This window comes from Chinchilla lanigera, unplaced genomic scaffold, assembly GCF_000276665.1.
Source record: "Chinchilla lanigera isolate Chin_1 unplaced genomic scaffold, ChiLan1.0 scaffold00123, whole genome shotgun sequence".
Lineage (NCBI taxonomy): Eukaryota > Metazoa > Chordata > Mammalia > Rodentia > Chinchillidae > Chinchilla > Chinchilla lanigera.
The window spans coordinates 2,480,879-2,506,960 of record NW_004955524.1 but is presented as its reverse complement, the minus strand read 5'-3'; the positions used below and the strand labels follow the sequence as shown (position 1 = coordinate 2,506,960).

Below are 26,082 nucleotides of genomic sequence, written 5' to 3'. Positions count from 1 at the left end.
CTGCTGCGCTGAGCCCCGCGGCGGTGGCGGCGGCGGCAGATCCCGTGTCAGAATAAGAGTCCCCGCGTGCCCACGCCTGCAGGGCCGGCCCTCCCCCCGCCCTTCCCCCACTCGCGCCCTTCCTGCTTGACCCCGGGGAGCCGCGGGACCCTTCCCCCTCTCTGGGCGCCAGCCTTTCCCCAAGGCCCTGCACTTTAAATTTGCCTCCTCATTTAGGAGGTGGCTTTATTGATTTCTTTTTTCCCCACCTAGAATGGGTTGGCATCAGTGACTAGACAGTAGCAGCTGGCCTTTTAAAGGGATTATTGCCAAGAATCGGAATTGATCACTTCAACAAGGAAGGGCTTATGGGCAGGGCCTCTGCTGCAGCCGGACACTCGGGGACCTGGAAATGAATGGAAATCTCTCCCTTAGGGGCTGCGTGATGATCCTTGGGTGCATGTTTCTGCCCAGCCCTGAGAATTTTGCCGAGGCTGCTTCACTTTGTGTAACTGGTTCAGCGTCTTGTGTGTAGTGCATCCTTATCTTAAGCACCGCGGATTCTTTAGAACAAAGTCTGGGTGAGTCACCTGAGCCTTCAGTTTTCTCTCTTCCTTCCCCCTTCGCTTCTTTCAGTTTTCTTGGAGCATACAGCGCCCCTTCCCTCTCTGTTCTGTGTGCCCATCTGCACAGTGACACCTCCTGGCTGTGGGCTCCAGGGAGGGACAGACAGCCCTCTGTGCAGCAGTCGCCTGGTCTGGGACTCATCCCGGGCGGTCAGTGTACTTTCCTTGTAGCAGTTAGCAGTTTTCTCTTCAGCTAGGTTACATGAAGTTCTGTTTGGTGGCAGCAGTTCGTTCTGTACGCTCAGGGCAGCAGCTTGCTAGAGTTGACCAGGAGCTGTGGAGGAGGGCACACAGCTCGGGCTGGCCTCGGGTTTGAGTGCCTACTGTGTGCCAGCTTTCACTCTCGGACGGATTTGGTGTCCATAATGATCCCACAGCGTCGAGGTCCCACCCCACTTTACACGTGGGGTAACTGGGGCTCCTGGAGGCCACTGCTAGTGGAGCTTCAGAACCAGGCCAGACTCCTCAGGGGGGGCACCAGAGCCCCGATGTACTGCTGGAAGGTTCAGCCTGTGAGGCTTTCCCTGGAGCGTTGATGCTTGAGTCGGAGCCAGGCTCCTAGGCACCTCTGCGTGGACGTGGGGGGACCTGGTGTCTCAGGGACACAGTCCCAGCCCAGCCTAGTCCTCTGAGAGCCCAGTCACCAGCTGGCCTTGGAGGAGGGAGCCATAGGGTTGCTTCTTTGCATTTTGCCTTCTCAGCCTGGGACCTAGAAAAGTTGCCCGTTTTCTAGAGCAAGCAGTTTAGAGTGTGGGAATTTTGAGAGTGGCTTTCTATACTCAATCTTTGCTGCTGACCCGTCTTTCACGCCTGGTGTCTTCCATTCCTTACTTATCCCCCAGCTTTTTTTTTTTTTTTTTTAATCCCCCTGCTTCTGAAGCTGGATTTTGCAACCATTCTTCGAAGTAGTGAGAAAGGGAGAGTTGTGTATGACTGGTTTGGGTGCTTTGTTATTTTCACTGAGATAATACCTTTTTTTTTTTTTTTTTTTTTAAGACAGGGTCTCACTTTGTAGGCCAGGCTGGCCTGGAACTCACTGTGTAGCCCAGGCTGGCCTTGTAGCGATCAGCCTCCTGCCTCAGCCTCCCAAGTGCTGGGATTACAAGTGTGCGCCACCACGCCCGGCAACATCATTTGTCTTGGGGGGGTGGTGGTGGTGGTGGTGGTGGTGTGTGTTCCGGTATGGAGAATCGAACTCACGACCTTGCGCTTGCCAGGCAGGCGCCCTGCCACTGAGCTAAATCCCCAGCTGCTCATTTTTTAAAATGTCAAGTCATCTCTATTAACAAGGTATCATTTTGGAGATCCTGTGATTATTTATTTATTTATTTATTTATTTATTTTTGAGACAGCGTTTCACTATGCGTGCTTTATATTTTGATGGGGGGAAAAATTGCTACTGTTGGAAGCAAAACATCCTGGAAGGATTTGTACTGACCTGTTCTCTGAATTAGGATTACCAGTAGCCCTACCCCCTCCACTCCTTTTAAAGAAAATTTTCTGGTATCTCTATTTTGTGATTTTTTTTTTTTTAAATAAAGACTTTGAGTAATGAAACATTTTAAAGCTTTAATTCTCAACCCTTTAGTAGCTCTTTGACTTGTTTTCCATCATTTATTTTGTGAATTTCTGGCATTGCTAGTGGTGATTTGTGGATTGATTTATTCAGTGCATATCGGCATGCATACTGTGCCTCCGGCACCGTGCTAGGGATCCCTGCTCAGTGGAGTTTACGGTGAGATTAGTGGGCGAAGAATAGTAATTAATCTCATAAACGTGGCGAAACTGACAGCGGCCAAGGAGAGAAGGACACCCTGCCCTAGGGAGCCCACGGGGCCTTTCTCCTGTGGGGTCAGAGGATGAGTGGGGTTAAGTGGGTAAGGAGAAAGTGTCTCTGGCGAGAGTGCTTGAAGCGGAAGGAAGATTGGCACGCTGGGGCGCAGAGCAGTGGCAGTGGGGACTAGATGGAAGGGCGCGGGGGAGGGCCTGGGGCTGAAGTGGTGTCTAGGGTTTCTCCTGAGAACAGTGGGACCCCATTGATGGGGAGGAGGGAGGGGCAGGGACTGGCCCTGAGAGCTGCAGCCAGCCAGGACCGCTGGGTTTTAATTAGCAGAGGAGTGAAGCTTGCTTCTGAAGGATGTGGGTGGGAAGGCAGTGAAGCCATTTGAAATGCTGGCTCTTTCTCATATTGGTGCTCCGGGGAAGACATTAAGGATGACCTGCGGAGTCTTGGATGTGGACGTGTCAGTTCCCCTAGAGACAGTGTCACCACTCCCATGGGAATCCAGTCCAGGACCTCAGTGTGCACTAGCGCTGAAAGTGTGGGTACCTGACGCTCGCCCCGAGAGGTGGCTGCCTGGATGCTGGGGTAGGGGGTTTCCATGCCGTCAGGAACAAGCAGGGCTGTTTCCCTAGACCAGTGATGGCGAACTCAATGATAACAAACAGCCTGCCATGGCATGTGTGCCGTAGGTTCGCCACCACTGCCCTAGACCTTTCTCTCCTCTGCTAATTGAGTTAATATATGCTCGCTGTAGCAAACGGGGAAGATTGTGAAACAGGCCGTGGGTGAAGCAGCTGTCCCGGGGTGGTTGAACATCACTGGGATTCCCTCCCCACCCGACAGGCTGGGAAGTGCAGCCGAACCGGAAGGACGAGTTGTCAGTGTGGTAGTTAGGGCTTACTGAACGCTGCTGCCTCTGAAGCGTGGTCCTGTGTTAGAGAGGTTGTTCTGGAGTTACCGGAACTGTTCCAGGAGGTGAGTGAGACAGCCTGGCCTCTGATTGCCGTGCTTCCAGGTAAGGAAAGTTGTTTTATGTACTGAGTGGGGAGTCACCTCTTTGTTGAATTAGACAGGCATCGTGGTAAGGTTGGCATAAAAGTGATAGGGGTCTTGAGGTGATCACAGCGAGATAGAAGTGATGTTCTCCGAAACAGAGTACCGTGAGGGCAGATTCTGCCTGCCTGTGGATTCCCACAAGCGTGATTCAGGACTTCGTCGAGAGAATGTCAGATTCTGGGCTTGCCCCTCCCCCGCCCTGTGCTTTCCAGGTTGTATTTGTGACCTCTTTTTGTCTGATGAAAATGTAGGTTAGTCTTTTAGAAGACAAAGGAACTTATTCCAATAGAATACCTGAAGGGAGCCTCAGGAAGTGACTGGAAATCCTGCGAACCCCTGGGGGAGAGGGCCTTGGGGAGAGGGCTCCCTGGGTAAGGCCAGGGCCCCTTGCAACTGTCCCTCCAGCCTCATTCACAGGTGAGTTTGGCAGGGACTTGCTCTCTAGGCTGATTCCTGGTTTTCGGGCTCCTACGGGCTCTGAGAAGTGCAGATGCTGGCTCTGAGACAGCATGGGGAAGGCATGCTGGCAGGAGGTGGGCAGTGCCTCGGAGGGGCTGGCGGCCGCTGGGGCCCCAGGACGGAGGGGCTGCGGCCTCCCTTAAAGATAGCAAGGCGGAGCTGTGGCTGGGGGAGGGGAGGCCATCGCCTTGCATTGCCGGATCACCCATGTGGAGTTGGAGAGAAAGTCTGCTCATTTGAAGCATTTGTTGAAGAAATCACTCAGCCATTCTCCCTGCAGCTCTGTCTGGCCTACCTTGCTGGTCAGATCTTTTGGTTTGAACCTTGAAACTTGACTCAGCCTAAAAGAGGGTGGTGTCTTCGAGCACACTTTGAGAATATAGCTGGCTGGGTGCAGTGGCGTAGGCCTGTAATCTCAGTACTCTGGGAAGCTGAGGCAGCAAGATCACAAGTTTGAGTTCAGAGTCAGGGATATAGCCCAGCGGCACAAGCGCCTGCCTGGCGAGCGCAAGGTCCTGAGTTCGATTCCTGGTACCAAAAACAAACAGACAAACAAACAAAAACAAGTTTGAGTTCAGCCTGGGCAACTTAGTGACTTAGAGACACCCTGTCTCAAAAAATAAGAAATGAGCTGGGCATAGTGGCACATGCCTGTTATTCCAGCACTCGGGAGGCCGAGGCAGGAGGATGAGTTCACTCATTCCAGCACTGGGGAGGCTGAGTTCAGGGGCAGCCGGAACTACAGTGAGACCTTGTCTCAAAAAAAAAAACAAACCTGAAAAAAGAAAAAGACGTTTGGCGGGATAGTGCTGGGTGAAGGCCTGGGTTCAGTCTTTAGGACTGTCAAAAAAAAAACACACAGAAAAACCACAGAAGAATATTCTTGCGTTTTAGTGGCAGAACAGCCCCCCCATGCCAGGGGGACAACTCCAAGTCCAGTGCTACCTGCTGTTTGCCAAGGTTGACCTGAGCAGCGGGTTCCTGGAGCGGCAGCCATGTCTGTTGGCCTTGGCGTGGCCTCTGCCTGACTGTGAACGCTGCAGGTCACTTCCTAGTGACTGGACTTGGTGACAGCGCCGTTCAGTTTCCATGTCTGTGAACGGGTGGTGCTGGCTGTCCATCTGAGAGGCAGTGGTGGGCACAGGGTAGTGGGAGCAGAGGTGCACCCTAGTGCCAGGTGTGAGTGTGTGTAGGTGCTGCACTGCCTGTGTGGGGCCCTTCCCTTCCGTGGGACAGACTGTCACGGTCTGCTCTTTGTCCTTTGGAGCTTTTTCTCTGCTTTGTGCTACAGCCTCCCTCTGTGTTCCAGGGAAAAGCAGGCTAAGACTCCTACAGGGAGACCTACCTATATCACCTTGCTGCTGACCCTGCAGGTGGGACTTGGGCACGTCCTTTCTGATTTCAGAGTTTTGTCTTGGGACCTCTCTGCTGACACCCAACCACTGGGCTCATTGTGCCCCACCAAGCAAGCTGGCTGTGCACTTACACAGCCGGTGTCCTGACTGAGGTGTGAGGTGGGACGCTGTTTGCCAGGCGCTCTGTCCTGAATCTGGCCCTTGGGAGCAGGCATGGGAGTAGGCTGTGGATGTGTGCGCAGTGGCTCCAGGGAGAGCTGATATCCTTCTAGACGAAGTGCTCTAGCTGGCTTGGGTGTCAGGCAGATTTGACTTTGTCTGAGTGCTCACAGTTACCTCTTTTTTTTTTTTTGCAGTACTGGGGATCGAACTCACGACCTTGCACTTGCCAGGCAGGCACTTATGCCACTGAGCTATATCCCCAGCCCTCACAGTTACCTCTTCCCAGCCTTGGGCTAGGCTCCTGGGCACTTGGCCTCAGCTTTCTCATCTGTTGCCATGGACAGGTGGGAAGTGTTGGTGTGCAGGCGGGCGCTCAGCCTCTGCGCCTCCGGTCACTACAGAGCCAGCGCTCCTCTCCCCACGGGACATCTCACTCAACAGGGTGGCGTGGAGCTGCTGCCAGCTGACAGCAGGGAGGTCCCTGAACTCAGCCTGGGGAAGCCCAGCCTGGAGGTCAGCTGGGTTATCCTGGAGGAGAATGGAAAGTGCCGCGGTCCGCCCTCAACTGCTTTATGTCCTTTAGCGTTGCGTCCCGTGGCAGCTGCGCCCTGGACTCAGAGGCTGTTAAATTGTGTCAGACACGTTCTTGTTACCTGGGAGGGAGCAGCTTTCAGACCCTTGTTTCTGGCACTCCAGTTTTCCAGATGTGGATTTTTGTGGTAGTTGACAACAGATTTTTAGTTTCCTTGCCTGTTTTGGGCAGGCTCATGGCCAAAAAGTTCTGAAAACGTTGCTGCTGCCACCTCCACTTTCAGGGCCCAGTGGCCGACTGGGAGAGGCGGGTGGCAGACTGGAACCGTGTCCCGGAGGCTGCAGTGGAGTTGGCGAGGCTGGCGGGGCGGGGCCTGTGACGTCCTCAGGATTTGTATTCATTGATGGAACACCAGAACTCCATTTCCTCCCTGGAGTTTCATATTCTGTTGTCTCAGGTAGTATTTTTGGGCTTTTAAAAAAGTTTCCTTTTCATTATAGGTTTGTGATACATCATAATTATATTCATTATGGGATTTTTCTTTCCTCTTTTGTGGTCCTAGGGATTGAACCCAGAACCCTTGTGCTGAGCTATGTCTCCAGCCCTTTTTATTTTTTTTATTTTTTTTGTTTTTTTTTTTGGTTTTTCTCCGGTACCGGGAACCGAACTCACGACCTTGCGCTTGCCAGGCAGGCGCTTTTGCCGCTGAGCTAAATCCCCAGCCCCCCTATGTTTTTTTTTTTTGTTTTTCCTTTTTATTTATAGATTTTCAATCAGATTTTATTGGTGCGTTTTAGATACACATAATGATCACATTCATCATAGGGAATCTGTACCTGTACATGAAATAACTTGTTTCTTTTCTCCCCTTCCCTCCCCTCCCCAGCTACAAAAGCTTCGTTTCCACTTTTTCCTTCTTTTTTTACTTTTCCCTTCTTTCCTTTCCTTCCTCCCATTTGAACATTTTCTTCCAGTTTCACAGTACCTATTGTATATTTTAGTCCTTATTTACACTTTCGGTTTCTCACACTAGAAAAACAGTTTGGTATTTACATGTGTGTCCAATTTGTTTCACTTCTGAATGTGGTCTCAAGGTGCATCCATTTACGCAGGGGTGTCTCAAGCTTATCCTTCTCTAATGAAGCCCTTTCCATTTTGAGACCAAGTCTTGCTATTTTGCCCAGGTGGGGGTTGAATTTCTGATTTCCTGCTGTAGCCTCCCGGAGTGGTGGGATGACAGGTGGGTGCCACCATGCCCAGCATCTGGGCTTTTAAGGGACCGATGCCTATCCCCTTTGGTGGTGGTGCCTTTTCCAGAGGGCTCTAGTCAGCTCCTTCCTGGGGATTTTCCTCTATCCATTGCGACCTGAGGAGAGTTTGTCAGCATGTTGGTAGTTCCCTAACGTGCTTGTTTGCTGAACCAGTCTTCCCAGCAGTTTGTATGTAGGTCTTCTGTGTCCTGCCTCTCTCCCCAAACCTGTAGTGAAGTATTTTTTGTTTTTGTGTTTGTTTTATTGAGATAGGGTCTCACTGTGTAGTGCAAGCAAGCTTTTGAACTTGCTTTTGTATAGCCCAGGCTGGCCTCAAACTCATGGAGAATCTTCCTGCCTTTGCCTCTCGAATGCAGGGATGACAGGTATGCACCAGCCATGCCCACCTCTAGTGAGGATTGCTTGAGTCTTTTCGTTTATTTACAGCTGTATAAGAGACATTTCCTGATGCTGAAGTGTGGGAAAGAGGTGGGAGCGTCAGGTGCCTGTGATAGGAGTGGCCTGAGCTGCTCTCACGGTTTTTTTGGTGTTAGTGTCAGCAGCCATACAGTCAGTTTGTATTTGTTGGGCTGTGACTTTCTGATTGTGGGGCTGCAGACAAAGCTAGAGTTCACCCGAGACTTGCTTTCCTGGGTGCACCGTGCACTGCTGAGCTCGGCGCCTGGCAGGTAGGCTTTCCTATCACAGGCTGGGCGCTGAGGTGGAGTGGAAGCCGCCTGCCTTTTGCTGACCTCAGAGGCAACGGGAATGTGGCTCTGCGCTCCGTCTGGGAGCCGCCTCGCTCCTGAGCTCTTACTATCGCCGAAATCTCCGTGGCTTCATTAACTTTGCTTTGTTTCCGCTTCCTTACTGTATCACCCCGTCCACTGGCCAGTCTCTTTCCTCAGGGGCCTGTCCTTGGAGCCCTTCGGCTGCCGTGGTGTCTCCTGTGAGGGTGGGCGGGAAGAAGTGGCTCAGGACTGCCTTGGGAAAGCGGCGCCAGCCTCATTTTCATCAGGTGGGTGATGGTTTCAAATTTTAAGAGCGTAAAACTGTCCTTTTCTGTCCATTATTTAATAAGTAGCTTCGGGGGCTGGGATTTAGCTCAGCCGCACAGCGCCTGCCTGGCAAGTGCAAGGTTGTGAGTTCAGTTCCCAGTCCCGGAAAAAACAAACAAACAAACAAAAATAAAAAGTAGCTTCCCTTAACTTGGAAGCACCTTTAAGGTAATGACCATTTCAAGATGCAGAGGAGCAGCTGGTGGAAACGGGAGCAGAGCCCACATCGGAGATGTGCCGTGGTCCAGGGTTAGTATGGCCTTTCCATTCTGCCGAGGGTGCTGGCCGCTAACACATTGCGGGAGCTCATCTACGTCTGGAAGAGTCTGTTCGGGCTGCTGGGAGTGTCTCTGTGCAGCGCCACGGGTTGAGGGGGTTTTGTTGAGAGGAAGGTGGGGAGGGCTGGCAGCAGGTTCCAGGAGCCCTGTTGGGAAGACAGGATCAAGCACAGGATTGCTTGCGCTTCTGAGGAGCGTGAAGGCGTTTCTCTCTCCAGAGATCAGGCCCGGTGCCCCTGCCGGGAAGGGCAGCCAAAGCGGACAGGTGGCCACCTACGGAGTGAGGTCAGTGCTGAGCGAGCAAGGCAGAGCCACACTTGTACCTGCTCTGTGACGTTTAAGGTGGCAGGAACTCATTAGCTCTCACCTTGTTTTATTGAAGAAGGGTAAAGGAAAATTAAATTGCCTAGAAAAGTGAGAGTGACGTGCCCACCTAGCATGCGTGAGGACCTGGGTTCAGCCCCCAACACTGGCAAGGAAAGGTTGATCCTCAGCCTTTAAAGGCCTCCACTGGCTGGGTCAGCCGTGGAGTGCAGTTGAAGATCGGAGTGGATTGCTGCTGGGGCTGTGAGCTTTCCTAAGCAGAAGTAGTTAGTTCCCCCCGCCCCCCCGCCCGCCCGTACCGGGAATCGAACTCACGACCTTGCACTTGCCAGGCAGGTGCTGTGCTGCTGAGCTAAATCCCCAGCCCCTGTTTTTTTTTTTTGAGACAAGGTCTGTCTATGTAGTTCAGGTTGCTCTTGAACTCACTATGTAGCTCAGGCTGGCCTCAAACTCTCAACGAGACCCCTGCCTCAGCCTCCTGAGTGCTGGGATGACCGGGTGTGCCACCATGCCCGGCAAAAGTAGAGTTTCTTAGCTGGTGGATGGGGTAGTGACAAGGGTACAGAGATGGCCTTGCAGCCAGGTGGCACCAGCCCCCAGCCAGCTCCTCAGGCTGTAAGTGGCCTTGTTTTCTTCCAGTGGTGGTCAGATGGGAGTTTTACATGCTGTGCGGAGAAGAGGATGAGCTCTGCTCTCCACCCCGCGCGTTCTGGGCGGAGGGTGTGTTGGTCTCGGGTGTGCTGGTTCCTGCGGAGAAGTCAGGAGGAGCAGCTGGGGTGCAGTGGGCACTCCCTGCCTGGAACTCAGCGTTCGTGGAAGACTGCTGGGCTAGTGCAGTGTCTTCCCATTGATGCTGACCATCTCATGAGACTTTCCTTCTCTTTTGTTTTTTTGAGAATTTATGGCGAGCCTCCTGCCTCAGTCTTCCAAGGGCTGGGATGACAGGTGGCATCACCATGCCCACGCCTGGCTGAGACTCTCTCACCGTAGGTCTAGAGATCCTGCAAAGGCTTCTGTTGACTCGCATTGGGCATGGAAGCCAGTTGGAGAGGAAAGGACCGTTGACGAACAGCAGGCCTGAGCTGATCCGGCCTGTCTCTGCCTGACAGAGATAAATAAAAACGAGGGACAGGTGCTAGAGGCACTGCAGGAGGATGGGGTGGGATTAAGTGGACCCTAGGGGCTGAGGACAGCTCACTCGTTGGTTTGACAACTGTTGAGTGCCTTCCCTGCTGGCCTTTGTTGAGCCCCTAGGTCCTGAGGTGGGTGAGGTGGCTCCTGCCTGCTCGAGTCTCAGGGCTCCAGGGGGAGGTGGGATGGGCCGTAAGAAAGCTGGCACGTGGGAGGCACACCTCGAGGGTGGCAGCTGGGCGAGGACACAGCCCCCACAATTGCAGGTTTTTCGGTTAGAGGTGCTGAGCGGGAGGGGTATTGGGCAGAGATGGGGACATGGAGGCGCCCTGGGACCGTCAGGATCCTCATGCTTGCACGACGGGGCAGGACTGCTGTGGTTCTGTCGAGAGGGCTCAGGTGGAGATACAGAATTTGATCTCTACCCCTTTACCAGTCCGCAGTGCTTAGGGTTAGGCGAAAGAGTGGTAAATTACAGTTGAACAAATAAAATATGTGAGGGACATGTCACGTACACGGCCAAAGGAGTGGTGACGGGCGGATGGAAGTTAGAGGGGCACAGGCCGGACCTTAGCCCGAGCAGGGGCTTTCCCATAATTACAGGGTCTGGAGGAAGCTCTAGTTGAGTCCTGAACCCTGGGAGCTGTTTGGATCCTGCATTTTCTAGGTTCTTAGGACTTCTCAGCTTCAAGTTTTAGACAGTTTTCCAGAAGGGCTCTGGGTGATTAAGGTACTTTTGAAGTATCCACAGGAATTATTCTAACAGCTGCTGCTTGCTGGTTTGGAGAAGTTTTGTTGTTTCATGCACTGCCCAAATATTTTCGAATCCTGGCTCTTCTGGCCAGGTTTGGGACGAAGGCAGGTGGGTGTCTCACGGCCATGATACTGGTTTTGGGAAGTCGGGGCGAGGGGGTCACAGGAAAGAAAGGGGCCTAGGGGTTGGCCCCTGGGTAAAGGTGACTTTGAATCTGGCTGGTGACCGCCAGGTTTGTCAGCACCCTGACGAGGACTGAAAGAGTGTGGTCAGAGGTTCACGTGCGAAGGGTGGGGCGTGCTCTGGCCACCTCCCGTCTGAGGAGCCGCCCTCATGCTCTGGCTGACCCCAGGCCCCGTGTCCTCTGCCGTCCTGGATCCCCTTAGGGGCCGGCGGCCTGGGCACCTGTTCTCTGCCTGTTGGTCTGTGCCTGGCCTGCTCACTATCTCACAGGGATGGGTGTGAGTGCTGTTGAGGTAGAAGGAGTGGGTGTCCACACGCTGCGACTCCGGCACTCGTGCAGGGTTTCAGGACCTTTTGCGAAAGAGAAGGGTGTGCGCCGCTGGAGGAATCTGCTGCAGGCTTCCCGGGACATGTGCTGTGCATGGCGGTGCTTGCTCTGTGGCTTTCCTCAGGCCAGTAAGGCTTAAGGCTGCAGGACTTGGGGTCTTGGGTCTGTGCTCATCCAGTGCTTAGGGAGGATCCAGCTGTCAGAATTAGATTGTCCCTGAGCCAACTGCAGTGGTCTGGATTCGAGCCTTACCCTGGGTCTGGATGCCTTTGAATTTGCTTCTTTCCTTTCTTTTTTTTTACAGTGTTGAAGGTGGAACTCAGGGCCTTGCGGATAGCAGCAAGCGCTCCACCACTGAGCTGCACCCTGGCCAGGTTGATTTATTAACTGTGTCACCCTGGGCGATTGCCTTGATGTCTCTTAACTTCACTTTCCTCTTTTTATTGTTGTGTATGAGTTAAGCAAGGTGATGAGCCTCACTGTGGCATTTTCACACGTGCAGGTAACATGCTTTGACCATGGCCTTTCCCTGCCACCCTCTCCCGTCTCCCACATGTGAGAGGAAACGGGAGAATTGTTCTTCTGAGTCTGGCTGATTTCACTTCCTGTGATGGGCTCGCGTCCTGCCCATTGCTGCACGTAATGTGGTCTCCTTCTCTGTGGCTGAGTGGCGTCCCAGTGTGTGTGTGTAGCGTGTCGTCTTCGTTCTCGTGCTTGGCCCTTGTGAGGAGCGCTGCGACACGCGGCTGTGTGGGTGTCCCTGTGGTCTGCTGGCTTTGGTCCCTTGGGGTGCATACTGAGGAGTGGTATCTCTGGACGCTGTGCTAGCGCTGTGTCAGTGGTTTGGTTTCTGCCTGGCTGTACTAACTGACGTGGCTCCCAGTTTCCCCGGCATCCTTGCCAGGGTTTACGCTTAGCCTCAGGTTCTCATCTCTCAGGTGGGGTTTCAGTGGTAATCACCCCTGTGGAGCGAGTGTGGCATGTGGTGCGGGTGGCTCTCCTCCACACGGAGCCGGGCATCATGGCAGAGCTCCTGTAAACTGGGCAGCACCTCGTGTGCAGGGTGGGTGAGGGTGGCAGTGCTTGGTGCTGTGGTTGGGAGGACTAAATGAAGCCAGGCATGTGAAGTGCTGGGGACAGTCAAGCAGAGCTTGGGGCTCAGGCTGATGACGTAGCATAGAGCCTGGGTCTGTGTGAGGTTGGCAGCCAGGAACAGTGGGGTATAAGAGTCAAGGGGAGACCCTTGAAGGCAGCTAATATGGAAACAGCTCGACCTGTGCCCTGTCCCTCCTCGCTGCTTTTGGGTTTCTTGAGAGAGAGGGTGTTATGTAGCCCAGGCTGGCCTTGAGCTCATGACCCTCCTGCCTCAGCCTTGAGTGCTAGGATTACAGGCGTGTGCCCTTGTGCCTGTTGCCTCCTTCCCTCCTACAGCCATCTGTCCCTTTGCCGGTCCAGGTGGATTTCCAAAGGCTGTCCTGCCGCGTGGGGTTGTCCGCTGGGCTGCGTCTCAGCAGCCTGGCTGAGACGGACTTTGTGGCTCCTTGGGAGTCGATCACCCTTAACAGCTGTGCTTCTCTGGGACCCCCTTGTAACATCTCAGAGCCCCTAGGGATGGGAGGTCAGAGTCCGCACGTGAGTGTGCCTGCGTGTGTGTGTTTGCTCCTGTGTGGAAGCCCTGTGGGTGTGTCTGCTTGTGTGTGCGTTAGCTTCATGTGTGTGTGGGGTGGGGACAGCTGTGGCTGGGTGCTCTACAGCTCACGGGTGCAGCCTCTCTGGAGTGTGCAAGGGGAAGAAAGGCACCTTTGTCTTTGGTGGATACGGGTTTTGTGTGGCAGAGCCTTTTTGTGGGTCCCCTGGCTTTTTCTGGGGCTGAGTTTCTGATGCCAGCAAAGTTGTTGAGGGCACAGTCCAAGGCTTCATGACCTTTACATTTCCTCAGACCCTTCTTAAGGCAGATACTGGTGTGAAGTTTGCATCGCACCTTTGAACACATCAGTTTAGTGCTAAACCCTCTCCGCAGCAAGGGATGCTGCAGTTAGTGGCAGCAGGCAGTGTGCGTAGAGGCTCCAGGCCTCCTTGCCTGCTGCCGCGCGAGTTGGGCCGTTTGGCCTCTGCAGCTGCACAGCCTCCCCACTGGCAGGGCTCTGTGTGTGCGGCCCGTCCTCTCCTCACCCTGGCGAGGCTGGGGACTCGGGCCTCTCTCATTGAGGATTAAGTGCTTGGAGACGTCTAGAGGAGTCCTGGAAGTTCTGACGGCCAGAGTCCAGGCAGCCCACCCTCCTCCCCTTGTGCTGTCTGAGGCCGTGAGGGGCTGTGCTTTCTCCACCCCGCCTCAGGTTACCCTTTAAGGGCCGGGCATGGTGGTGGTGAGGAGAATAAGGGTTCTGTGAGACACCTGCAAGGGTCCCTGGCATCCTCTGCTCACACTGCTGCTGTCGGACAGCTTGTTAAGGAGTTAGGGAGGCCGTTCACACCCTTGCATTTTTTTTTTTTTTTTTTTTTTTGGTTTTTCTCCGGTACCGGTAACTGAACTCACGACGCTGCGCATGCCAGGCAGGTGCTTTTGCTGCTGAGCTAAATCCCCAGCCCCACACCCTTGCATTTTTGACTCCTAGTGACTTGTGTGGCTACAGCTGTAGTTGCCTGGTGGATGTCGCCATTATTATAGTTTCCTGACTTTGTTGTGTGTGTGTATGTGTGTGCGCGTGCGTGTGCGCCAGGGATTGAACCCCAGGCCTCGTGTGTGGTAAGCAGTGCTCGGCTGCTGAACTGGGCCTGGCTGCCACACTCGGTAGCATTTCAGTCTTGTGATTTCTGTGAACGCATCTGGGACTAGAACCAGCTCACTGGCTGGACCTGGCTCACGACCAGGCAACCCCGGCTTCTCCTGGGCTGAGCCCCTCTGCAGCTGTCCATGCTGCATCAGTCAGGCCTGTTGGGGCTGTGGCAGGTTCATTCATGGCCGCAGCCAGGTCTGAGAATTTCCCAGATCGTGTTCGACTGATTTGCATCTGATAGTCAAAGAAATTGAATTGTACTCCCTTTTCCTTCCAACCAAGGAAGCGAGATTGGCCAGAAGGTTGTAGCTTGCTGTGCATCTGAGAGGTGCTTCTTGGCTTGCTTAAACGTAAAACCTGATGTCAGACTGGAGTTTTAGAATTCCATGTTACAGGCCGTGCAGGTCACATGGACCAGGTGGGGACAAAGGGCAGGGACAGGCAGCTCCACTGAGTACTCTGTCATCCTGAACTGGATGTGAAGGTGCCTGGGCCATTGGTGGGTGGCTCTGTGGTCTGCTCCTGTGTAGCCTTTGGTCAGAGCTCTGCATTAGTGCTTGTTTCTGCTAACTGTACGAAGTAGTCAGGCGTAGGCTGGGGTGTGGTTCAGAGGTAAAGGACTAGCTTAGTGTGTGTAAGGCCCTGGATTCCATCTCTGGCATCAGTGGGGAAAAATAAACCAGGCATGATGGTGCATATCTGTAATCCTAGTGCTCTGGGAGGCTGAGGCAAGAGGATTGCAAGTTGCAATCCAATTTAGCAACTTAGCAAGACCCTGTGGGGAAAAAAAAAGGGCCAGGAATGTACCAACAAAACAAAAACAGAAAAGATAAAATTGTCAGTTTCATCTTGGACATTACAATAAAAAGTTACTGTAACTTCCACTGTGGCTTTTGTTTGATTATCAAGACCTTGAAGTTCTTTTCCCACAGGCCTAGGCCTCCATTTGTATAGCGTGGGGCGGGCCTGTGTGCTCTTGAAGAGCAACAAGTTGTCCTGTTTTCTTCTAAAGAGAAGTATCCTGGGGGCGTGAGATACTGGTTCCTAGTGTGCTGCTGTGGTGGGCTACCAGGTTGTGACCTTGCTCAGTTAGCACCTTGTTCTCCGAGACCATTTGTTTGAAGGTGGCTGGTGCGGCAGAGGCTGGGTGGGGAAGTCAGCTCCAGGTGCAGTGTGGTGTGGGCTTCGGGGGTGCTGCTTTTGGGGCGACGGGGTGTCAGTGGTCTTCTCCTGCTCCTTAGCACACAGACGAGTGTTGGTGTCAGGTGTGTCCAGGTCGATTCAGGCTCTCTTTACAGTGGGGAGGAGGTGCTCTGCTGGGACTGTTGCTCCTGCCCCGGGACACATGCATGGCCAGGACCCAGGACCTCCTGGGAGAAGGAAGGATCTTCCCCTGATGGAGGTGGCCTTTGTGTAAGGTAAGGCGTTGTTGCCTCTGAAAACACAGGAAGAGAGTGCCTCTTTTTCTTGTTAGCATGAGATGGACAAAACCCAGAAAGTGCAGCAGGCCGCTCTAGCTGGGAGAGCCTGGCCTGCACGTGGCCTCCTGGGAGGTGCCGTGGTGCGCTTGGAGCTGGCAGCGGGCAGAACCTCCTGCTGATGTCCTGCTGTGCTGCAGCGGTGCCTTCTGCACCGGGTCTTCTGGGCCCCCTTCCTCGCGAGCCCGCCTCGTTCCAGCAGACCTGGGTACTCAGTTGGCCCCTCTCCAGCTTCCCCGAGAGTGCCATCCCAGGAGGACCTGCGTGTTGGCAGTCACCGGTCACGCCACAAGTGTCTTCCGGGGGAGACTGCTGGCTTGCCAGGACAGACAGCGCGAGCCCCCGGCAGTCTGATTTGTGCGGCTTCCTCCTCTAGCAGGGCCCTTGCCTAGCATTTGCAGTCTGAAATGCTTGGCAAGAAACGTTTGTCCTCTTGTGCAAGTTGGGTTCTTCTCAGAGGAGTCCTGGGTGTTTTGTTAGGAAGACTTGGCTCTGTGTGTGGGCCTGGCCCTGCCTGTGAGAGGGGCTGGCTTGGTGTTCGGGACTCAGGAGGGTGCTGGCCGGATGACATTGTTTTCTTTTGGTGGCATTGACAGGTGGGTGCTGTTTGACAGGTTGCCCTTGTCTGGAGTTGGACATGAGGGACCCTTGGGGCCACCCCTCTGTGGGGCTGTGGAAGGGCGCTCAGGTCTGACTGTGTGCTCAGGGAGTGTGGGTTTGGGGCTGGCAGCGCTGCCTGCGGTCTCCACTCAGGCCCTCTCGGCCCGCGGCTGTGAGGGTGAGCCAGTGTTCTGGGGAGGTTGAGCCGGGGCGAGGCAGGCCAAGCTGAAGGTCTTTACATGCTGCTCCTGTCTTGGCATGCAGAGCATTTCCAGTGCCTTCCATGCAGCTTACTTGGGAAGAGGCAGTGTGAGCGGGGTGGTACTGGAGTGTGTGGGGGGGCAGCACTGGGCAGGGGACCGGGGTTTGAGAGCCCGTTAGGTGCTGTGGCTGGAACAGCCCCAGGGATTCCCTCTGTATAGACTTTGGCCCCAGCAGGAGAAAGTGAGGCGTGTGGCTCTGCTTGCCCTGAAGACCCGCAGGTTACTGGAGTAAGGGGTCGCACAGCGTGGATCCCACCAGTGAGCGGAGGCCCTGCCGCGCTCAGCGCCCAGAGACGGGGGACAGTAGGATGGGGGCGTGAGGGGCTGGGGCAGAGAGGGGCGGGGAGTGGTGCTCCCTGGAGGGGTTTTAGTTTGACACGGTCAAGTGTGGAGATGGATGGTGATGAGGGTTGCACGCTGATGGTGAACGTTGAGATATTGCTGCCCCCTATGCTGAGATGTGGTTGGGATGTAAATTTTACAGTAAAACCGCACCTTTGTGAACTCAGAGCTACCCTGCATCCTTACAGGAGCATCTCCTCTCCTTTGAGGATAGGCTGGGGAGGGGCTGCAGAGGCGCTCGCTGTGGCTGGTCTTGGCTGGATCCAGAGGATTACAGATAGCCCCCTGGTTCCAGAGGGCTCATTGTAACATCAGCGCAGGTCGGAGTGCTGCGGTGCAGAGGTTCTGAGGGCCCTTCAGTACTGGGGCTGGGGGCTGGGCACACTTCCTCCAGCTTGGCAGCATGACCCTAGGAGCCCCGAAATCATCAGATGAGGCGTCTGGTAGGCCACTTGGGGACTGCCAGCGTGTGTCTGTTCCTTAACTAGGAGTCAGTGCATCCGGTGTGCCCGCTCTGGAAGGAGTGGGGGCCTTGGCGAGAGCCTGCCTTTCTTCAGTGGTCTCCAGCACAGGAGGGTAGTCCTTCCCCCACACGCTGCTGGGTGCCCCCGAAGTTGAGTTCTGGCCCAGCCCACGCTTTGGGTGCCCATTGCCAGCCCTGCCTCGGTGGAAGCTGACAGGCTTTGAGGAGCGGCACGCTGACCACCAGGGTGACTGGCAGTAAGGCCCAGTGGCTGCTGTGGCAGACCCTGCCTGGGATGGGGGCTGCCCAAGGGGTTCTGGGCATGCATTGTGTTGGCTTCCATCACCTGTTAGGAGACCTAGGCACGGCTGGGTATGGGGTCACTGGACCCAGGCTGAGGAGAGGGCTGTGGCAGTGGAGGCCGAGCCTTCAGGTGCGCAAGGTGCCCCGTCTGTGCCAGGACTGTAGCTGGGTAGCTGGGGGACGACATGGAACCCAGGGGTTAGAAAGGAAGCAGTGAGTGCAGGGTATGGGCCCTGCTGCCCTGGAGCAGCTCTCCTCGGGGGCAGCCAGAGTAGGGAGGCCCTGCTAGACCCACGCCCTCCAGGCCTCTGGGACCTGGCAGCGTGCGAGGAGGCGCAGCTGCTGGGCAGCCCAGCGTGCACCCTGGGGGCTGTGGCCTGGCCTGTCTCCACAGCGCTGCTTCCTGGGCTTGCCTTGCTGTTCTGATGAAGGATGATTTTGTATTTACACCATGTGTTTTTGTCTCAACTTTGTAGTGGAAGCATGGTGGTTGGGTATAGACGACGCGTAGCAGACACGTTCTGCCCTTTCTCTTCCGTGCTCAGCCGGGGGCTGGGTGGGCAGCCCTTCCTCTCATGGGCTTTGGCCTTTGTGGAAAAGAACCTAGTGGGGTATGGTGGACCCTTGAACTTTGTGGGGGTTATGTTCTTCAAGCACCTGGGAATTGTGAAAAATTGTGAATTTCTGATAGGGTCAGAAAAATGCCTACAGATGCCTATTTTTATAGTTTAAATCCTAACTAGTGCTGTGTCTCCTGCAGTTATATAATTTAATGTAATAATACAGTATTAATAAAGCCGTAGACGGTGCGGGGTGCTTTGGCAGCATCTTAGGCATCTCAGCGCTTTGGGAAGAATAAACGGGGAACACTGGAGACAGCTGCGTGTGATGCAGCGACCTGTTAGGACGCGGGGTGCAGGCGCACCTGCCCGGACGGGTGCAGGGCAGCAGCCAGGCAGCAGCAGGGCCTGAGTAACACTCTCGGACTGGCTACTTGGAAACATCCCGCCAAAACACAATGGCAGAGGATATTGGCCGTTTCTGCGCAATTGTGGGGGTTTCTGGGAATAATTATTAGTTAGGTTTTAAGGAAAAATCTGTGAATGAGGCCATGAACTCTGAACTGTGACTTCTCGGGGGGGTGTACTGTACTTGATGTCAAATAGCAAGTTCTAGCAAGTGAAGTTTCCATATTCAAAGTGACAGGTGGCCGGTTGGTCCATGATCTGGCCGAGGCGGGTGGGAAGAGCTTGTGGGAGTCACAGGTGCTCAAATGGGAAGGATGGGGGAGTGGGCGGAGAGCTGGGCTCTTCTGGCATTGAGCACAGTGTGTGTGAAGGCCTGGTGGTGGAGGTGGGCAGGCTGCCGGTGGTCTGAGCAAGTGAGAGGAGGCCGGGTGACGGGAGCTGCAGCGTGGTGTCTGCTGTCTGCACGCACCCCGGGGCAGGAGTGGAGGGGACGTGAAGGCCACCGTGAGCACTGAGGGGGTCAAGCGGCTCAGGAGTGGCCACGTTGGCTCTGCGGGGTAGATGATGGATTCTTCACCCAGGCTGTGGCTACTGTGGCTGAGGGGACGGGCCACCAAAGGGTCTTGAGGCACGGGCTGGCACCCCAGCGGGTGTGTGGACTTGAGAGTGGCGGCCAGGACCCTGGGCTGCGCAGCACTGGCTCTGGTTGCCACGGATGGGCTCCTGCACCCGTCTCTGTGCTGACTCCTGGGCCTCCTGGGGCCGGAGTGTCGATGTGGGTCTGTCTCTAGCCAGCACTCAGCGCTACTGCTCCTTGGGGATGCAGACTAATGAGGCGCTGCACCAGGGAGCGCAGGCGCTGCACGTGTCCTTGGGGACCTGCGCCAGGGTCTCCTGCCCCTTTCCTGTACAGCCCCTGGGTACAAGCATACCCCCAGGGCGAAGGCTGCCCCTGATCCAGAAGGAAGGCAGTGTTTTTGGCTGTCTGGCCTTATCTTCTCTGTCACCACCACTCAGATCTTCTGTGCTCACAAAAGCAGCCGTGGGGGCCGGGGATTTAGCTCAATGGCAAAGCGCCTGCCTGGCAAGCTCAAGGTCGTGAGTTCGATTCCTGGTACTGGAAGAAAAACAAAAAAAACCCATAAAAGCAGCCACAGACAGTATGGCTGTGGTATGGCTGTGGTGTGTCTGTGCCCCAGAAAAACTTAATTTACCAAATAGGTGGCAGGTGAGAGTGTGCTGACCTCCATGGTAGGAAACTGAGACTGGCCTGGGTGCTGCTCAGTGGCAGGGTGTGTGCCTGGCACGCTGAGGCCCTGGGGTCTGTCCCCCATGCCCCCTGCCAGAAAAAAAGAATACAGAATCAGTCTTGCTTTTTCTTTTTTTTTTTCCTCTTTCTCTTTCTCTTTTTCTTTTCTTTTCTTTTCTTTTCTTTTCTTTTCTTTTCTTTTCTTTTCTTTTCTTTTCTTCTCTTCCTTTCTTCCCCTTTCTTTCCCTTTCTTCCCCTTTCTTTCCCTTTCTTCCCCTCTCCCCCTTGCCCCTTCTCCAGGTTTTGTGTTTTTTGTTTTTTTTTTTTTCTTCCGGTACCAGTTGCTTCCCTCTGTCTCTCCCTTCCCCCCCCTTTCATTCATTCATTCATTCATTCATTTTGGTTTTCCAAGACAGGATCTCACTATGTAGCTCAGGCTGGCGTCAAACTCATTGCAACCCTCCTGCCTCAGCTTCCCGAGTGCTGGGATGACAGGCGTGCACCTCTGTGCCTGGCTGCTATCTGTCCCAGCTCCAAAGTTAAGAGAGCCTAATGCAGAGGGAATAAAATGGCAACAAAGGACTCCGCTGCACAAAGCAGAGTGACTTGCTGTGAGCAGGTCATCCAGTGTGCTCTTTCCTGGGATGGGGAAGTGGCTGGTCGAGGGGGGTGCTGTGCTGTGTGAGGGTGTGTAAGTGCAGTACCCAGGTGCAGGGTCAAAGCCAAACCATAATGATTTATCAGGGGACCGCAGAGCTCTCCTGAGTTGGTAATTGTGTACTTAAGGGTTACTTGATACTGTTTTAAATGTATGGCTTGGAACTAGAAACAGTAAAAGCTCTCTGAACCCAGCTAGTTGGAGGTGGATGGCAAAGCAGTGCAAATGATGTATCAATGAAAAGTGATTACAGTTTATTTTCAAGAAATGCTGCTCCTCAGAATGCTAAGTGGTCTCCGTGGTCCGGACTCCTTTGTGAGTTTCCCATTAAGTATAGAGGGGCTGCTGCCCAGGGCTCCTCAGCTTGGGGGTCCCCTTTAGTATGGCTGCTCCTGCCCCTTGATTCCGACACTTATTGAGGGCCACCGTGCCACATGGTCCCAGGGGCCTGATGAAGGCGCACAGCCCTGCCCTTTCTGCGTTTCCCATAGACGCGTGGAGGGAGCGAGGGCGGGTGGATGGAAGGGGCAGGGTGGGCTTCTTTCTGTTAGATCCGGGAGCGGGGTGTTTTGTGTGGACGTGGAGGGGCCACCCCTTGAGGGCAGAGTGGTTCGGGCGGAGCCAGCCGCCACTGTGAGCTACCCCTCTGCTCCTGCCTCTAGGATGGCTTTTGAGAGGTGCGGGGGCTGAACATGGTTGGCTGTTCGGTATTTGTTGGCAGTAAAGGATGATTCGATATTTAGATGTGGCAGAGGCATGGTAGGTTTTTTATTTGTCTGTTTTCCTCTGTAGTGGGGATTGAACGTAGAGCCTTCTCACTGAGCTGCCCAGGCTGGGCTCAAACTTTGATCTTCTCAACTCTTGTATTTTGACAGGTCTCACCAAGTTGCCCAGGCTAAGCTTAAACTTGTGATCCTTCTGCCTCAGCCTCCCAAATAGCTGGGATTACAGGCTAGCACTGTGCCTGGTGGTAGTTATGTTTTTAAAGATCATTTTCAATTTGAGATGGACTTTTTTTTTTCTCTTCCCCAAGACAGGACCTTCCTCTGTTGCCTATACTAGCCTTAAACCCTGGGTGCTCCTCCTGCCTCAGCCTCCCAAGACTACATGCATGTACTATAGCACCTGCTCCCAGAGTCATTGATTTTGAAATGCCACAGTCCCAGGGATTTTTCCTAAAACATAAACGAGGCCCCTGGACGTTGTGCCTGCGGTGTAGGAGGCATGGCCAAGGAGGCCAGTGTGCCTGCCTGGCGGGAGAAAGTTGGGGTGGTTGGAGGGTGGACCCCAGGGTCAGGAGAGCAGACCTCAGTGCCAGGTGAGCTCTGGGCTAGGGCTTCAAGCAGAGCCCAGCCCGAGAGGCCTCTGTCCCTGCAGGGAGGGCTGCGTGGCCTGCTGCAGTGTGGACGGTGGTTGGGGCTCAGATACTTGACATGGCCGAACCAGTGAGAGTATCTCATGGGCTGGGGTACTTCACCCCCTTCTCCTTTTTGAGGCAGAATCTCGCTATGTAGTTCTGACTAGCCATGAACTCACAGTGGTTCTTCTACCTCAGGCTCCTGAGTGTGTGTGTGTCACTGCTCGGCTGGCCACTTGATTATTAATATATGTGTGTGGGTGCGTGATAAGTGGGGGTGGAATCCAGGGCCAACACACTGACCTACATCCCAGCCTTTTTTTTATTGAGACATGGACTTGCTAAAGTAGGCTGGACTCCAACTTACTAACTCATTTCTTTTCTGGTGTGTGTGTGTAAGTGTGTGTAAGGGTCTCTGTAGGCCTTGAACTCACAGCAGTCCTCCTGTCTCAGCCTCCCGAATTCTGGGATGACAGGCGTGTGCCATCACATCTGGCCTGGTGGGGCATAGTTTGACTCTGAGTAATTCGTAAAGAATGGGTGTGACACAGACTGGGGAGAGCGGTGGCAGAGCATGAAAATTGTCCCCTTCTGTAATGTTTGTGCATTGCCCTGTGGTCCTGGGCGCAGCAGTGCCTCCAGGAAGAGGTGTTCCTGTGTGTCCTGTGGGCACGCAGAGCAGAACTCTTGGTCTTCGTTGGAAATGAGTTACCTATACGTGCATGGATGTGCTGTTTGTTGAGCTGTTTGTTTGGTGTCTGTGTCACACTGTCTTGATTGTAGCCTCATAGTAAGTCTCAAGTCCCTGCGGGTACGTCACCCAGCTGGCCTCTCCTTTTCATGATTCTGGGTCCTTTTCTTTCTCTCCTTTTTTGGTGTTGGGGATTGAGGGCTGGGCCTTGCTGCTCATGGTAAGTGTACCCTCTAACACTGACGTGTGCCTCCAGCCTAGAATCAGCTTATCATTTCTGTAAGAACAGTCTGCTGAGTATTTTTGTTTGTTCGGCTTCTTTGAGATAGGGTCCTGCTATGTAGTTCAGAATGACCTAGAAGTTACTGTGTAGTCCAGGCTGGCCTCCAGCTCACAGTGATCCTCTTGCCTCAGCCTCCTGAGGGCTGGGACACAGGTGTGCACTGCCATGTCCAGCTATGCTGAGTGTCTTTCTTTTTTCAAGAGATAAAACAAGGGTTTATTAGATTTTAGGGTACACTCCAGAGTGGAGTATGGGTGCTCAAAGAAGTGAGAAGCTGAGTATTCTCAAATAGGATGGTATTAAGCCTGTGGATCAATTCTTTCTGTTTTTTTTTTTTTTTTTTTTTTTAAGTATTGGAAATTGAACCAAGGGAGAGTTGGGTTCAGTCTCCTGCCCTTTTTATTTTTTGAGACAATTCTCACTGACTTGTCTAGGCTGGCCTTGAATTTGTAATTCTCCTGCCTCAGCCTCCCAAGTAGTTGAGATTGTAGGCGTGTGCCACCACACTTTGTGTAAGGGTCTGCATGCTAGTGTGTTACTACTGTATAGAAATATGGATGACTTCGGGATACTTCTGGTCCTTGACTCAGTAACGGCGCTGTATTCTGCCAAATCTGGAAACGTCGTAAGTCAGAAGTGCACTTATGCCACCTGCTTGGCCCGAGTCCTGGATTATCAACACACTGCTGTCTAGTGTCAGTGCTTTACCTTCACAAAGTGTTGCCACCTCCATCGTGAGACAGGGTGGGACCACGTAGTGCCACGCCAGAAGGCCTGCGTTCAGGACTGGAAGGTGCTTTCTGGTGATGTGCTGCCATTTCTGGACCATCATGGGCTTGAAGCATGAGTCAGACTGTGGTTGAGCGAGCTGGCCGTACAGACCTTGATGCAGCAAAGCAAGTGTGTGGTGAGCCTAGAGCCTCTTCCGGCCGCCCCTGCCTGGCAGGGGAGAGTGAGGGTTAACGGCGCCCCTGGGCTTCATGGCCCGGGTGGGTCCACAGGGCGGCAGCAAGGGCGCTTCCTAAGGAGCTGGACGTGCTGTGTGCGTGGCCAGCCTGGGCTCGCTCTGTGAGGTGCTGCGTGCTCCCTGGTGCTCAGCCCTTCCTGAGGGTGTGTGCTGCTGTCCTTATTTCACAAGTTTTCCTGTGGGAGTGTTTCTCACCATCCATGAGCCGTGAATTGCTGTGAACCTGGTTTAAAAATAAAGTTTCCTATCAGAGCGGGCTCCGGGTAGTCATGTGGGTGCAGAAAGTGACAACAGAGTTGGTGTGGACACCCTTGGACCCAGGACCTGGCCGTCGGCCTGTGTGTCTGAATCCCAAACCAGTAGTGGAAGCCTGGGGCCATCCCGTCTCTGTGACCCTGAGAACATTGCTGAACACTTCCCTTTGGTGCTTGTTCACTTCCCTCTGTGCCGAGCTCCCCTAGTCCTGCAGGTCCCCTGCCTTAGTTCTCCTGTGTGGGCAGCGGGTAGCTGAGGATTGCAGACCCTGTGGAGGTGACCTGAGGCCGGGGTGGAGCCTGCCATCATATGGCCAGGTGCCTTGTGTCATCGTGTTTCTCAGGTGCAAAGCCAGAGCCGGAGTTACCTCCCTCGGGTCGGTTCTGGGGAGGTAGGGGGAGAGGAACCTGGGAGAGAAGACCTGAGCTCTAGGTGCTACCTCGGGGCTCTCTGACCTTGAAAAGTTCCTGAGTGTCAGCGTTCCTGTCCCTGACCTATAGAATGGCACAGTCCTGTGACCCCTGAGGTTGCTCAGGGATTCACAGATACATGGCGTTGTCCCCTGAGCTAGGATCATGGAACATGTGTTGAAGCTGCTGCTCAAGGCCGGGGCTATTTCAGATGTTAACGCCAGTGCTACTGTAACAGAGCCTGAGTCGATCAGTTCTGGGGTCAGTGTTGAAAGGTAGCAGGGCTCTGGCTTCATTTGGGTCCATTAGCGTCTGGCTGGCTGGTGTTTGCCGCTTGTCCCGGTCTTGGTTTGTCCCTCACAGCTGATGAAGTGCATTGGTTTGGCTTGCCCTTGTTGGGGATCACAGCAGAGGCACCCTGGTGGAAATCTGAAATCCCGCTCCTCCAGGCCCTTCCTTGGAAACTCAGTGTTTCTTCCTCTGTCCTTTGGTTTAGGTCGGTCAGCACATTGATGCGAGTTGCCTTTTGACGTAGCTGCAGCCATGGCCCACTGCTAGGACCCACGTGTCCTGTACCCAAGGGCAGGTGAGTGCTGGGGTTCGCATCTGTGGAACAAAGAGCTCTGGCCTGTCCTGGCCCGGCAGGGCCCGGTCAGCGACATGGACGCCTGACCAAGGGCTACCTTAGAAGCCGGCAACCGTCTCTGGAGAGGACAGGGAGGCAGGTCCTTGTGGGCCACACGCTGTCTGCTCGGGTCACCCCTGAGGTCCAGGGATCAGACATCACGCTCGTTGTCCTCATGCTTGAAAGCCGAGGCAGAACGGGGTGGGTCTGGCCTCTGCGGATCAGCACGGGAGGATTATCCTGGTGGCCGGGTGGCCCTGGCCTCCAGCTGTGCTGTACTTTCCCAGCACTGCACCCAAGGCTTAGAGCTTTCGTTGCTCGCAGCACAGGGCACTGTGCTGTGCTTGTGCTTGGAGCTGCTTCCCTCGCTAGCCTGTGCCTCGTGGGAAGCAGAGCTGCCCTCCCAGCGTGGAGCGCCCACTTGAGGGTTCTGCCAAGAGCCGTCCCAACCCGAAAGCTTGTGTGGCCTTTCCCGGTTACTTTGAGGACTGACGCAGGCCGCCTCCCTAGAGAAGACACCCTCCGGGGTCCTCTGCTGCCTTTTGCAGACGGTGATGCACGCTGCCTGGCCCGGGGCCTTGTCCCTGCTCTGCTGGGCACGGCTGGGTGCAGTGCCAGCACGTAGGGCAGACCCCGCTGTGCGGGCAGTTAGTGCTTACCTGCTGTGTAGGAAGCTGGGCTTGGTGACGCGACCAGCCGCCAGGAAAAGTTGCACAGTGCTCTGCTGACCAAACCAAACTTCCTGCTGCTTTAAAATACTTTGTTTTGGGATATACGTCGCGCAGCATGCAGTCCACCCACTTAAAGGGTGGATTTTCAGTGGTTGCTTTGGTATGTTTGAGAGTTGTTAAACCATCACCACTCTTCAATTCCAGTTTTATCACCCCAAAGGAACACACACTTACCAGCTCCCCTGCCCCCCTGCCCCCCTACCCCAGCACCTGGTGACTGCTTGTCAGCTTCCATCTCAGAACTTGCCTTTCTGGACGGCTCGTATCGGGGGGATTGTACGTGATACAGTACAGCCTTTTGCATCTGGCCGCTTCTGCAGCTATTTTCAGGGTTCACCCACACTGTACAGTGTGTTAATGCTTCATTTTTCGGGCTGAGTAACTTTCCTGTGTGTATCTAGGAC

The 26,082-nt window shown here is 54.3% G+C and overlaps 1 protein-coding gene across 7 annotated transcripts in view; it reads left to right on the top strand.

Annotated features, from left to right (window-relative positions):
* Positions 1-421: 421 nt before the first annotated feature.
* Positions 422-26,082, top strand: part of Gatad2a (GATA zinc finger domain containing 2A) — a 66,946-nt gene continuing 41,285 nt past the window's right edge. For 2 of the 7 annotated variants that reach the window (XM_013507293.1, XM_005409632.2), the window contains exons 1-2: positions 423-560; positions 24,819-24,908. Coding sequence is in view for 2 of the 7 variants with exons in the window: in XM_013507292.1 (XP_013362746.1) it covers positions 17,150-17,161 (12 nt within the window). In the remaining 5 variants the exon portion in view is untranslated. Of the gene's footprint in view, positions 561-17,140; positions 17,162-24,818; positions 24,909-26,082 lie in introns of those variants that run through there. The other 5 variants (XM_013507292.1, XM_005409636.2, XM_013507295.1 and 2 more) reach the window with 4 other exon arrangements.